We start from the raw sequence: 14,737 nt of genomic DNA on the forward strand, positions 1-14,737 counted from the left end.
CGATGGCGAAACCTTTGTTGGAAACACCCCCTACAAGTTTTACACATTGGTTTTGTTGCCATATAAACATTTAAGACATCACTGTCATAAACATTAGGGATAATTGTCCGTCTGCTTTATTAAAATCAGAGGAAATGCCACTGTTATTGTGATTATAGTGGAAATTTACAATTTAGCAGTTTTCCAACTGAAACTAATGATTAATTACGTGTAAGGATAGACATGTATCATTGTTAAAAAATGTCACGTCGCTTCGGATGAGCCATAGCTCAAGAATTAAACTGGATCCAGTTGAACCACAACTGCTCCAATCAGCGAGCGCGGGGGGCGTGGCGTGAGGCAGAACCCCGCCTCCGGCTCGCCGGCATAAGGAACCGAGCAGCGCCTACACTGTTAGCGAGTGACGGAAGAGCGAAGCGTACACCTGTAGGAGGGCTGCAGGTGGAAACGGGAATTTGGATACCAACGGTTCAGCGGTTGAAGGGGGATTGTCGTTGAGTTTCAGCTGCCGTGGCGCTGAGGGCTGGTGAGTTTTCTTTCTAATGAGGGTAAAAATACAAAGATGGGAAGGATGTAAAAACACCGGCGCAACAACCATAAACCTGCCCGTGATTACTGAAACATTTCCGGTCACTGTGACACGCATGATGGCTGCTTTTTTTTTTTCTGAAAAAAGACGAAAAAACCTAAACTTTCCACCGAGATACTTTAAATCTTGAGCTTATAGATATAGAATGTTAAGTATAGGCTATACATTGATGAACGTTTTTATACAGCACATTTTAAACTTGCTGTGATGCTTGAAACGAAGTGGTTCTTGTTTGTTTTTCTTAATTGACAACTAAATCCCAGTCTGGGTTTGTCGCTCACTCTGTGGCACATAATATGAATATTATTAAATATTTTATTTCGTGGTCTATAAAAAGCTAATAATTGAGGGTGGTAGCCACCTCTCACCTGAAAGTACATTTTTGTCTTAGTAACCTGCGGAAGTTGACGTTGCACAAATGAGGAGCCACGCCATGGGAGTAGCAGCTTTCACATCATCATCTCTGACTATAACGTTAATTGGCGTGTCAAGGCTTGCCGTGTCTTGATTAGTGAGGAGAATCCAGACGGCCATGCCTTTTATCACTTTAGCCAGTTAGGCTCCTGTGTCACACAGGTAGACACACCTCGAAAACCTGTCATGTAGGGTTAGGTTCCACAGCAGATGAGGGATGATGTGTTTTATGTGTTGCTTTTGCAAATGTATTGCTCTTTCTTTACAAACTACAACAATACTGTAGGCTAACCTGTTGGTTTGTGCTCTACAGTTGCTTCACTTCTGCTTTTGTCTGCGTGACAGATTGAGCATTTCCCTTTGGCAAACTCTATATAGTATCACATAGGTTAAAACCTGTCTGATCACTCACTGCTTACCTTCACTTGGTTCAGCATTAGTCCTGAATCCATTGTACAGATGGGATGTTTTCACTCATCAGGAACTGTTTTTAAATAAAGTTCAGTGTCATAAAAGCAACAGTGCCCAGTATCTGCATGTAGATTACTGTCAACAAAGCCTACTAAGAGTCTGTGTGACGTGGACTATGTTGAAGTTGGGTTTTGATTCATTACTGAATGAATTCTGGTCACACAGTGGCTTGTTTTTTTTCCACGAGAGAGAGGCTGCTACTCATTGTACTCCTATCACACTCTTGCTTTGTCTGCCTCAGAAGGGCAGCCAAGAATAGCTGAGTGGTCCCCTTTTTTTTTTTTTTCCCTCCCTCAAACAGTCCAGTCTTTGAGACTTTGTAGTTGACTGTAGTTCAGTGTGCCCTAACCCAAACTGTAACGGCAACATGGTTCATGATTTTTGATTTTGAACATGCGTTAAAGTTTCATCCTGCGATAATGCATCTTGCGGAATTTGTCTCAGTGAGCAGTCCTGTTGCACTTGTTTTTCCTTCTCCCTTCCCCCTAGACAAACCGTTCCAGTTCCTCCTCTGTGCATTTTGTATAAAACATTCAAGAGGTAGTAGCAATTGCCACCATTAATGGCTCTTTTTTTTAAAATTAAAAAATATCTGTCTTACAATTATTTTATTATTTTTGTTTAGTAAAGTCTTCATACATATTCAAAAGCCCCTACATACGTGGGTTGAAGTTGCTAGATACAAATATCACCGAGCCTGCTTCCGTGCTCTGCTTTTCATCCAAATACCACTGAACTTGAAGTCTAAACTGACACTGTGACCTTTGCCTCTGCTCCTTCTAGGTGAATTACAAGCAGCTTGTCTGAAAATGGAGTTTGGAAGCATAAAGTCCACTGTTGGGCTGATTTATGATGAGTTCATGCAAAATGCAGGTGAGTTCTTTGACCAAAACTAACTGTGCTATCACTTTTGGTTTTCTGTCTGCATATTTTATTTCAAACCCCTCTACATGTTTCTTTTGCAGATACACGGACGGAGAATTGGCTGCTCATGTCGTCTCCTCTCCCCCAAACCATCATCATCACAGCATACATTTACTTTGTGACATCACTGGGGCCTCGAATCATGGAGAATCGCAAAGCCTTTGACCTCAAAGGAGTTCTTATAGTCTACAATTTCAGCGTGGTGGCCCTGTCACTCTACATGTGCTATGAGGTGAGTCCACATACTATTTTTTATTTATTTTTTTAACTTCAGTTGGTGCTGACAGGAATTTTAAAACTGAAATCCTCTCCTGGAAGGTTTTGCACTGCATACCGTACAGGGAGTGAACGTCTTGCATTGTTTCAAATTTCTGTGACACATGCCCTCTTGTGAAATACACTTTTTTTTTTTTTTTTTTCCTCCCCTTCATGGACTGGTTATTTGAGGTTAAACCAGATCAGCAGGTGTCATTTCCTTATTAAAATGCTTTGTATTCAGCAAATGCTTCTCTGGTCCCACATAACTTTGGTTTCACTGCTTTCCAATGAGCCATGAATGAACCTGAGTGACAGAATTTATTTTTACACCAGAGATTAGACATATTCAGGTAAACTTGAAGGAAAACATTACAGCATTGGGTTGATGGAGGCCAACCTCTAAGTTGTAAATTACTTGCACTGAATGTTCAGCCACAGACGCGCTGCTGTTTGTTGTGTTCATGTCTGTTTGGAAAACTGTGATTTGCAGCTAGATTTAATTGTAGACATGTGGTGTGCCGTTTGGGTGGAGCAGGTGATGCAAGTCAAGAAATTAACCTGCAGACATGCGATTCAGCAGCATGATTTGAGTTACAGTGAAGGTGAAAAGGAAGTAAGAAGAGATGAGAAATAAGTGGATGAAATAGTTTGGCAGAATTAGAAATTCCAACTGCATGTCCTAGAATAGGGTTTGGTTTGGGTGGTGTACACTAGAAAAACTGCTTTTGTTTCTATTTGTATGAAAAATCTGTTTTTAAATGAAAAGGTGGTGGAAAATGAATGCCGTGAGAAGCTGATACATGGAACTTTCCTGCTTGTCTTGTTTGTTCATGTAACCGAAACTTCCACCATTTGTGTCATAGTTTGTGATGTCAGGATGGGGAACCGGATATTCCTTTCGCTGCGACTTGGTGGACTACTCTGACTCGCCACAAGGCATAAGGGTAAGTTGCTATTTTTAAGTTCAGATGAGCTGATTACATTTTGCAACAAACGAGTAGTTCAAGGTTTTGACGTATGTGGGACTGGCGCTAAAGTTTTCTCACTTATTCTCCTCCAGATGGCAGCAACATGCTGGCTTTACTACTTCTCAAAGTTCATTGAGATGTTAGACACAGTAAGTGGGGGAAAGTTGCATACCTATGTCTTTGTAATATCCACCCAGGCCTCACCCAGTGTATGTTAAAGCACTGTGTGTCTCTTTTCAGATTTTCTTTGTGCTGAGGAAAAAGAACAGCCAGGTGACTTTCCTTCATGTCTACCATCACTCCATCATGCCATTCACCTGGTGGTTCGGTGTCCGCTTTTCTGCAGGTAAAAACCACCACCTCCTCTTCTTCGATGTACAAGCAACCTTCATTCATGACAGTATATGAACTCCTTGACATTTTCTTTCGCAATTCCTCATCCACTCCCTGTTACAGGTGGACTGGGAACATTCCACGCCCTGCTTAATAGTGTCGTTCACGTGATCATGTACACATACTATGGGCTGACTGCCATGGGACCCAAATACCAGAAGTACCTGTGGTGGAAGAAGTACCTCACAACCATCCAGCTGGTATGTCAAATGGCTTTTTATATTTATTTTTGCTCTTCTTTACAAAGACCTGGGTTAAACTTTGGCACTAAGTCAACCACTCTATTCTTTATTTGCTTTGTAGATTCAGTTTGTTATGGTGACCAGCCACATCTCCCAGTATTTCTTCATAAAGGACTGCCAATACCAGTTCCCAATCTTCGTCTACATCATCGGCCTGTACGGCCTGATTTTCTTGTTTCTCTTCCTCAACTTCTGGTACCATGCCTACACCAAGGGCAAGAGACTGCCAAAGGTCCTTCAGGCTCAGACATGGTCGCACCACACCAACGGCGTCATGAATGGAAATGACAAGGATGAGTGACACAGCAGCTTCTCAGGGGTTTGGGCTTGAGTAAAATAAGGAAACTACTGTAGTAGTCTGAGATGCAAACCCAGTTTGTCTGGAATTTATATATATATATATTTTTTTGATAACTCCTCTACTTACAAACTGCAAAAGACAATCTTTAAATTATAAGCGAAACTATATTTAAGGTTACTGAACCAAACCAAAAAGTTTAGCTTTTCTGATTTCTACTGAAGGTAAGGCCAAAGCTCTCCCACAGAGATGTCGACACTTAAGAGATGAATAAAATAAAGTCTTAGAAACTGACCACCTGCTCTACAGGGCTCTTCCAGTGAGAGCCTGTGCTGTGCAGGAATACTGGCTTCCTCACAAAGCTTCTAAAACAGATCTTTCCTTTTTTTTTTTTTTTTTACCCTTTTTATTCAGATTTGATCTTACTTCTCAATATACTTTTTTTTTTTTTTTTTTTTTTTAAAGACTGTGCACTGAAATCAAGGGTTGTTTATTTCACTCTACCTAAAAGAACGACCGTTCAGAAGCCACGCGTCCTGTTTTTCAGGTCTTTGTTCAAAGGGCTACAAGCAAGCACAACCGGGTTTAGGTGTTTGAGAGCGCACGTCCACTCCTTTGCTGCTTGATTCACAGCTGCTTCTCGTGGTGTAGACATTCATTGAAAATACAGTCTTTAAACGGCATCAGTTTTCGCTTCTGACTTGAGTCTCCTATGAACCGTTGCTGTGACACATGCCGGGGAGGGCAGACGAAGTTCTTGTAGGATCCAGAGCAGAGCTTTAGTGAGTTTTTGCTGCTTCCTTGCAGAGACATAATGCAAAAATTAAGACTATTACAAGACTTGCACAATATGCACAACTTAGCCATTCAGTTGGAAGATATGAGCAGCTTTGCTTGACTGCTACGCTTCATGTGTTGAAATTCTGTGGCTAACGGGGTCTTCACATAGCTGGAGTTAGCTTTTTTGGATGTAACTCTTGAATAGTTTTTGTATGTTATGATGACCTTTTAACCTGAAGTGAATATAACACTCTGCGTCTCTGGTGACTGAGGACACAGGATTGAGCTTTGTGTGGAAAGATTTACACTTGTTTTTTTTGTTTGTTTTTATTTTTTTCATTTCCCCATGTGCAAACACACAACACAAAATATTTACAGATATGTAATATAGCTTTTTTCCCCAGACCCCGCCTTGTATTAATGGAGAAAAATGAAGCAAAAAATGAAATGTTTATATTGTATTTTATATGTATTTATATAAATAAATGATGGACTTCAGAAAATGTAATCTTGCTTTTGGCCTGTTATTTCAACTCTGGATATTTGATACTTTTGACAACTTCATAGATGCAACGCCATTAAAAGGCTAATGTCCCGTTTCAGATGAGTGAGTTGGCCTTAATTAGGTAGATGGATGCCATCAAGACAAGACTGCATTTACAGTTAAACATTGTTTCAAGGACAAACCCCAGTGTAGATTCTCTCCACAGACTTTGACCAGATTGTAATGAGCAGTTGTCACCAGCAGGGAGTGCTGTTTGACGTTGCTCATGGTCTGTTCGTTTTAATCATATTACAAAACTGACCACCACAGATTTATAATTCAGACAGATTGACAGGCACTCCTAAAAATCTCTGAACAATTCAGTGGAAAGGTTGAGACACTCATAATTTCTGTTTTGCATCAAACATTTACTACATGCATGGTAAATGGCCTGTATTTGTATAGCGCTTTACTAGTCCCTAAGGACCCCAAAGCGCTTTACACAACCAGTCATCCACCCATTCACACACTGGTGATGGCAAGCTACATTGCACACAGCCACCCTGGGGCGCACTGACAGAGGTGCAAAGAAAAGGCCCAAATAAGGCAAAAACTGTTGTACAAAACTAATAAGCTTGAAAGTCAGTAATTGGTTTGGCCGCCTTTACTCTTTTACTCAGCCTGAGCACTCTCAAAGCTTTCTTGTGATTTCTATGAGTTGTTTTCAGAGACAGTTTTCCAGGTTTTAAAGCTCTTCTTTGGATGTTGGTTGCTTTTTGTCACTACTTCAAAAATGTTGCAGTGCAGGGCTTGAGGACAATCTGATTTTATTATATCTTGGTATTCTTTTACTGCACCGATGGTGTGTTTGAGATCATTGTCATACTGAAAAATGACTGACCTCCATGCATACTGATGGCGATTTGAACCTGTGGACATTTTCAGTTCATGTTTGTTTAATTTGTCATACTTCAGCCTTTTCTCACTGCTTCCCTTCCTTAAAAATGACTTTTGACAGCCATCCTGCCGCCGATTATTTCTGATGAAGTGTCAGTGAACGGTAGAATCAACTGCAGGGCCAGATGCATCTGTCAGCCTGGACCTGTGTCTGGTCTTTGCTGGGGTTTCTTTTCTCTTTTTTTTTTCTCTTTACTTAAGGGCATGACATTTAGATACTTCTCATCTGAACTTATCTAGCACTTTGAATCACCTTGTTGTTGAATTGTGCTATACAAATAAATTTGCCTTGCCTTGCCTAGTTTCCTCTTAGTTTTAAAGACATACTGCGCACCGTGCCAAGATATGCCAAGTTTTCAGCTAATAGTTCTCCAAAAATCATCTTGGTGCCTTTCAAACTGTAGATTAAACTCAAAGGTTATGTGTAGACACTGGTTCCTCCTGTGATTTGGGTGCCTTTTTAATGATTTAATAGTTCATAGGTCAGTGTTAACAAAAAAACATTCCTCTGAAAATGGTCAGGTACAACGCAACTGGACTGAAAATAAGTGAAAAAGCAACTGATGTCCAAAAAAAAAAACTTTGAAATACCATTAAAAAGCCTGAGGAACTATTGCTCAAGACTGCTTTAAAAATCCAACAGAGTCCAACTCCTTGGACGCTAAAAATAAAAAAGTAAAGGGTGACTTAAGATTGTATTTTTAACATTTTACTCAGGTCCTTGCTTGTGCCTCTGTGTGAGTCCATGCAGGATAACAAACTGTGCTGGGTGAAGGACTCAGTTCTATAAACTGTGTTTCTAAAACAGGAAGAGATTTTTTTTTTCTTCCGTTAACTGACCGAAAAAAAAGATATTAATGTGCTGCAGCTCAAATTATGGCTGCACTTCAAAAATAATTCATTCAGTATCTCAATCCAGCCTGTCAGATTTTTAAGAAGCAAGCTATGGATGGAAAAAAATAATAAAGTCCACTGTGCTTCCCACAAATATGTTTAAAACTGTGGCATACGAGTGCTGAAATGACCCGGTTGAATGGAGAAAATGAGGAAAAAGCAGCAGGACAGACCGACGCTGGAAGGCCATGCATGATTGCTCTGCTCTGTGACGATTCCCAACAACCCTTGTCTGTCTCCAAGCCACCCTCACAGGTCCTTCCCTGGTTTCAGTGTAGGAGACGCTGTGATAGAGGATGACTATGTGAAATGGCTTATCACTGGAAATATGTGAAAAAGAAATAAAAGAAATCAAGCGTGAGTTATTCCCGTCTTTCACTGCAAGATACATGCACGAACAATTCAAATTGTTAATTGGTTTAATTAGTGCTGTCATGTTTACTGTTGCATTGAAACACTCATACTCATATTTTCTTAATGAGGAACAACAGAAGCGGAAAAAATAGAATCAGATGTATAGATAGTGTCGGCTACGGCCGTCTCTGCATTTTAAACATTAGGAATAAAACAAACAAAATCCTGATATGCCCAATTAAACGGACATAACTGTCAGTTAGGTCTGATAATGGAAATAAGCACTCTTCCCAACAACAGTTTGTGCCACAGTGGTTTAATATATGAGTTCCAGAAGCTCTAATTGCATCTGTGCAGTGCCACTTATTTTAATAGTATTACATTTTAAATGGATCGTTGAATATGCTATTACAGTCCATCGGTTTGTAGCATTTCTGTCCCTGTTAATCACATTGATGTACAGTAGGCCTAAGCAATACATATTAACTAAGTAGTTCTGATGTTATAAAATATTTGTGAAGACTGATTTTAGAAATTAGATTAGTGCATTACTTGTGTCTTGAAGGCATAGTGTGTTTTTCCTTTACTGGGCTCTTACAGTCCCGATGAGGACACACAAACTCTGAATAGCTTAGCCATTATTATTTTTTTAAAGATGCATCCATGCAACATTTTCCACCACTTTTCCTGGTCATCTTTTCTGGGTGCAGCAGTCTAAGCAGAGGCACCGATGCCTGCCTCTCCCCAGCCACCACCTCCAGCTATTCTGGGTGGATATCAAGGTGCTCCCATGGCAGCAGAGAGGCATAATCTCTCCAGCACATTACAGGTTAGTGCCAGGGTCTCATCCCAATTGGACATGCCTGAAACACCTCACCTAAGAGGTGTCCAAGAAGCATCCTAATCAGGATTTCTGCACATCGTTGGAGTACGTGAAAACATGAAGTCAAATAAATATATAAGAACTGAGTGGGTCTGAACAAGTTTGAGAAGAAAGATTAAGAGATATCTAAAACGACTGAGAAATGCTTAAAGATAAAGACAAAGATAAGTCTTTATTTTTTTTATTTAAATTATCAAAAGAGATAAATAATAGTGAAAAGGTGAATGACTACTATGGATACTACTTATACAGAGAAATTCACATTAACTACTTAAATTCAGAGTCCAGCCAGGACCTCATAGATCCGAAGTTCAGATATTCTTGCCTAAATAGTGTCATAGATGTTGCAGGATAGCGATTTAACTGCAAAACCTCACAGGCGGTGAGCAAGCTGGCTTTTATATATAAATATACAACCAGAACACCAGCTGGCAACCAGTTGAGTCAAGTCTCCTACTGCAAAGTAGGTGTGTCCACTCGTTGTGCAGACTGATTGCAACTGATTGCAGTTTCTTGGCAATCTGTCTGAGAGTGACTTCTGTCAGTCTGAACTGGACCCACATCTGTTCGGAGACAGGTTGTGGAAAAATTGAATGCAGCCGGCAACCACCGATTTTTTTCTTGTTGCAAGAAGGTTGGTATCCTTTTTTTGCTCTGTTGTGAGTTCAGCCATCAAATAAGGTCACGTAGAAGAAGCCAAAAACCTTATAAACAGCTACAATTCAGAAATGTTAAGCTGTAAGTTCTCCAGTTTCAAATAAATTCAGCTGACCTCATATGAACATAAGATGATTTGAGAGGAAGGATTTTTGAAACCACCAGGCGTGGCTGTGGGGGATATATCCATGTACATAAAAGATGGAGACAGCCACCTTGGATGACACAATGTGGTCCTGCCCACTGCGGTGGTGACTGTCAGGAGAATAACTAGACTTTTATAAAGGCAGAGACAGTAATGGTAACTGTTTTCTTTGTGGGCTCTATAATTCACCAGATCAGGATGCTTCCAGGCATCATGTGGAACAGCAACAAGATCTGAGCATGTCTGTTTTTTTAATACTAGTCCTGACTACTGTTTGGAAAGCATATAACCTGTCTTCTTCAGGAGTGACAGCACCTTGGAAACTTTCCAGAGGACAACAATGAGCAAATAAAAAAGAATCGTGGCGGTATCGGGGAGAACAGAGGCTGCTGGAGGGGAGGAGTCACCAGAGAAAGAACAAGAGGATGAACAGAAGAGATGAGACGAAAAAAAAAGTCACTCTTTGACATAAACTTCTGTGACACGAGAAGTTTATGCGCAGTGCAGTTTAATGAAGGTGAATCAAACCGAGTGATGTAACCGGGACAAATGTGTGTGCTTGTGCGTGCTTGTGTGTCTACTGCTGGGTCTGTCAGCTGAGAGCAGATGGTTCTCTGTCAGTTATTAGTGTTTTGGGTTTTGTTTTTTTTCTTTACTAATTACAACATAATCTTCTCTGCCCCCTTTTTTCATCATCCTACGCTCCCTTTAGGCCAAAGATAGGTACAATTTGGCAATTTGGTAACTGATGGAGCTGACAGAGGTGATGCTCTACAGGAAGACGTGGTTTTCAACACCTTGCAATCACGTTATGTTTTTAACGTCACTCACCGCAAAGATAATCTGCCGCGATGAGCTGTTTCTTCAAAGCCAAACACTACGTGTATTTATGTCCGGATCCTTTGTTACTCATCTTTGTCCAAGAATTGGAGAAAAATGACAGCTGAAATCATGGAATGATCTCATGCTTGCTTTTAGGAAAACACTGGAACACAGTGTTTACTTTCTTTACTTTCCTCCGTGTGTTTGTCCCTTTGGGAACATTTTTTTTTAAATTTTTACACAGGACTGAGTCTCCATAACTCACACCATGAAGAGCACCTTTCCCCCACAGAGATGGTTCCTGTCAACAGCTTTTGCGATACTTCTCTGTTCACTGCAGTGGAACAAACGTGGTGCGTTTTGGCGAGGGGGATGTTATGCAGTTATGTATCTACCCAGCAGCGGTGTATTACCCGTCCCAAAGCAGACTTATCGATTGCCGTTTTGTCTTTCAATAAGGCTTCTGCAGACGGAGTCTGGCACACTGTGTGTGTGTGTTTGTCAGCTGCTGCCTCTGTGCTTGTAAACCTGTCATGTCTGCTCAGGGAGAGGCAGCAGAGAATGGGTGCTTTTTCCCAGTTTCTCATGTCTTCAAGGAATTCCTGATCTTTGGCTTTTACAGGTTAAACTCAAAACAATTTCCCTTTCCTCCGACAAATTGCATTTGTAAATTTGTGTTAATTTCCTGCTGTTTACTCTGTGTATGATGTTTTGATGCCACAATGCAAAAGAAGAACAAAATGTTCACCCTTTGCACAGTATTAGCATAACCCTTCCACTCCTGTGAGTTTGACAAACCTTGGGGCCAGACAGCTTTGTGTAGTAGGACTCTGCTTTCTTTGCTGAAGCCCAACCTGAATGCCTGGCTGTTCTCTGAGGGCTTGCCAGCTCTGCTGCATGTATCCCTGCCTGCCTTTTTGCATGCTTGTCATAAAACTGAACCACCATTGTGATATTTACCACAAAGTTACTCCCGAAAGACAATTTTACTTTTAAGGTAATACATAAATTTTATGTATTACCTAAAAATGCAATGCAAACACCAGAATAAGCTGCAGCTAAGGAAAAAAAGAAAAAGAAAAACAGTTCACATAACTGGTATAACAAAAGAGAAATCCACTGAGAAGGTTAAACAGAGGAAAGGGGGGAAAATACATAAACTGACACTGGGAGTGACACTGTTATACACACACGGCCGATTGGACACAGGTGTTAACAGTTGAACACAATGAACCTGCTAAGGGTGGGGTAGTTGGCCACAAAGGAAGGAAATCAAAGGATGCAACATAACAAGAAACAAACCAGGAAAATTACGACTAAAATACTGGGCGGGAAAAACCACAGGGACACAGAATACAAATTTTAAACAAAGGAAGGCAAAGTTGAGCAACACAGGAAACAAGGAAATAGGAGGAAATATGAACATGGAGAAACACGAGAAGGAATACGAGTTCATATCTACTCAACAGTATGGATAAATAAAAGTATCATCAGCAACTTTGTTGCTTACAGCTTGCTAGTGACGTGTTGATCTCCCCTTTTGCCTACAGAACTGCTTTAATTCTCCATGCCACAGATTCAACAAGGTACTGGAAACAAGTTAGCGTATCACAGTTGCAGATTTTGAGATCTGGTCACCTTGGAGGCCATTTGGGTACAGTGAACACTCAGTTTGAGTTTGAGATGATTTGAGATCTGTGCTGTGTTATCCTGCTGGAAGCAGCCATTAGAAGATGGGTACACTGTGGTCATAAAAGGATGGACATGTTTCATGTTGTTTACACCAAATGCTGATCCCACATTCCAAATGTCGCAATAGAAACTGAGACTCATCAGACTGGGCAACCGTTTTCTTTCCAAATGTTCTGTACTTCTGTCTTATAGACTATAGTCTCAGTGTCCAAAGGTGGATTATCATTTGTTCCTATCAGCTCAAAGCTCTCTGGCCATTCTCCTCTGACTTCTGGCATCAGCAGAAATCTGGCACTCACTGGATATTTTTTTCTTTTTTCCTGATCATTCTCTAAACTCTAGAGACGGTTGAATGAGAAAATCCAAGCAGATAAGCAGTTTCTGAAATATTCAATCCAGCCCGTCTGTTACCAACAACCACGGCACCTTCAAAGTCACTTAAATCCCTTTCTTCTTCATTCTGGTGCTTGCTTTGATCTCTAGCAGGTTGTCCTGATCATGTCTACATGCCTAAATGCATGTTATTGGTTGATTAGATGTTTGCATTGATGAGCAGGTGTACCCAGTGAAGTGTATGCACTCTATGGCCAGAGTTACACTAAAGGAAAATCTGTCTATAGACATAAAGATCATATGTCAATAGAGAGTCTTAATAGGCATCAAACAAACTGTAGCTTTTAATCATTAATAAAGTCATATCCTCATTTATGAACACAGGCTCGAAGGTGAAACCTGTTTAACCTTAAATAAAAGACTGTGTTTGAAAATGTGTTTTAATATACATGACTTTCATATGTAATACCATTTTGTTTATGATTTTACTTTTTCTTCCTCTTTTTCATTATTTTCCTGGAATTGCCTTTTTTTGGAAATTGAAAAATAAATAAATAAAGTACTTTCATCTTGCGCTTGAGATGGATGAGGGCTGAAAACGCAGTTTGATTCAAATATCATCGTTATTATCTACCCTGTGAAAAAGGACTCTCTGCTACTGCTGCTCGTGCTTTTGCCCGAAGACTCGCTGGAGTAAAAGCAACCTGACTAATTCCACCTCTTGACTGAAGTGAGAATCCCTCTTGACCAAACACCATGGCCCCAGCCCCTCGGGGGCAAAAAGAAAGATGTCTGAGTGTGCATGTTATCAAGTGAGTTGTTATCAGTACCACTGATAGCTAGAGAGGCTCCCGTGGTATACAAGCAGAGCAGATGCTCACTGGCCCTGGAACACAAGCCATATCTGTCCGTGTGTTGTTGGGAGCATTTGCAATTCATGTCTTTCGGAGCATGCTATGTTCCCTCTGGCCACTGAAGCAATAGGGTGTCACATCATCTGTAGAATTGCAGCTATGTAGTAAAACATGTCAAACACGATTCAGTCTTTGTCGCTGTTTGCGTCACAGTCCTTATTTTGAACAGATGCTAAAAAGATAAGCAGATAATCTAGCGTGAGGATGGAGTGACCCGTCAACCCCCATCATAATTCTTTTATTACAGTCCATGTAATAATTAAACATGTCAGCGTATGAGCTAAGTTTAAAAAGACGGAGCAGGATTGTACTATTTTAAACTAATAATCCGTGCTGATAAATCACCCTTTAAAAAAAGGGAAAAGCATCCTGACAGATTAAAACCAACCACTATAATTAATCTCTGGCTTCTTTATCTGTCCACTTGTTCGCGGCACTTTCGTAATGGAAATCTTCCCCACCGCTGCTCACACTGTAAATACTACAGTAATTCCTCTTACTCTGTCATACTCCACAACTATGAGTTTGTCCACAATCATGAGAAGCTTCAGCAGCAAGAGGAAGAGGAGGGGGGCGGGGAGGGCCGGAGAATGAGACGCACGCCATTGGCCAAGAGTCAGAAAGAACTTTAACAGGATTGGCTGTAAGCCCGGGAGCTGGCAACAGAGTTCCCTCCTTATTCCAGAGAACAGTGAGCAGTGGAGTGGGACTTGCGTTGTGTGAGATGCACACAAGACACTTTTGTTAGTTTTTGATCTTTCATTTGGACTCAGAGAGGAAACAGAAGATTAGAGGACAAATAATCTCTTTCTGGAACTTTCTGAGAAGGATTTAAAGTAAGTTCTGACATTGCCCTCCCTTTTCTGTCTGTCACTCCTCTGTATTGATAACAGTAGCTGTAGGACAGTGGCTTATCTTTCTTTGGACTTGGCAGTGGAGCTAAAGTCACACACGTGCGATTGTAATATGACATCAGAGCAAATACTGATACAGTGTGACAGCGGTTATAGTAAACACTCACACTATCATCACCAGCTCATCACCACAGCTAATCAAATACTAGAAGCCATCTGCATGTGTGTGCAAGTAAGTGCGTGCGGTGGGTTTATGTGTAAAAGCAAGCACATCCGCTAGAGCGTATGTACTTAGATTCAGTGTGTTGGAAGGATGCATAGAAAGCAGGTTTGTGCTTTAGGGGAGGGACCGGTGCAGTGCGACTTCACAGTCACCAACCTCATCAGCAAACTTGTCACTGCAATGCTTCG

At 40.8% G+C, this 14,737-nt stretch overlaps 2 protein-coding genes across 2 annotated transcripts in view; both read left to right on the top strand.

Moving 5' to 3' along the window:
- The first annotated feature begins 381 nt into the window (after nt 1–381).
- On the top strand, nt 382–10,122 carry elovl7a (ELOVL fatty acid elongase 7a). The gene is made up of 8 exons (XM_085181352.1): nt 382–526; nt 2,258–2,347; nt 2,440–2,630; nt 3,520–3,600; nt 3,717–3,773; nt 3,865–3,970; nt 4,081–4,217; nt 4,321–10,122. Exons 2-8 carry the CDS (start codon nt 2,284–2,286, stop codon nt 4,558–4,560), a joined length of 876 nt encoding a protein of 291 aa, XP_085037478.1. The 5' UTR covers nt 382–526; nt 2,258–2,283; the 3' UTR covers nt 4,561–10,122.
- Nucleotides 10,123–14,078: 3,956 nt separating this feature from the next.
- pde4d (phosphodiesterase 4D, cAMP-specific) overlaps nt 14,079–14,737 on the top strand; it is a 198,318-nt gene continuing 197,659 nt past the window's right edge. The window contains exon 1 of the mRNA XM_085181358.1: nt 14,079–14,308. The gene's annotated coding sequence lies outside the window, so the exon portion shown is untranslated. The remainder of the gene's footprint in view (nt 14,309–14,737) is intronic.

The sequence above is a fragment of the Neolamprologus multifasciatus genome, chromosome 12 (assembly GCF_963576455.1).
Source record: "Neolamprologus multifasciatus chromosome 12, fNeoMul1.2, whole genome shotgun sequence".
Lineage (NCBI taxonomy): Eukaryota > Metazoa > Chordata > Actinopteri > Cichliformes > Cichlidae > Neolamprologus > Neolamprologus multifasciatus.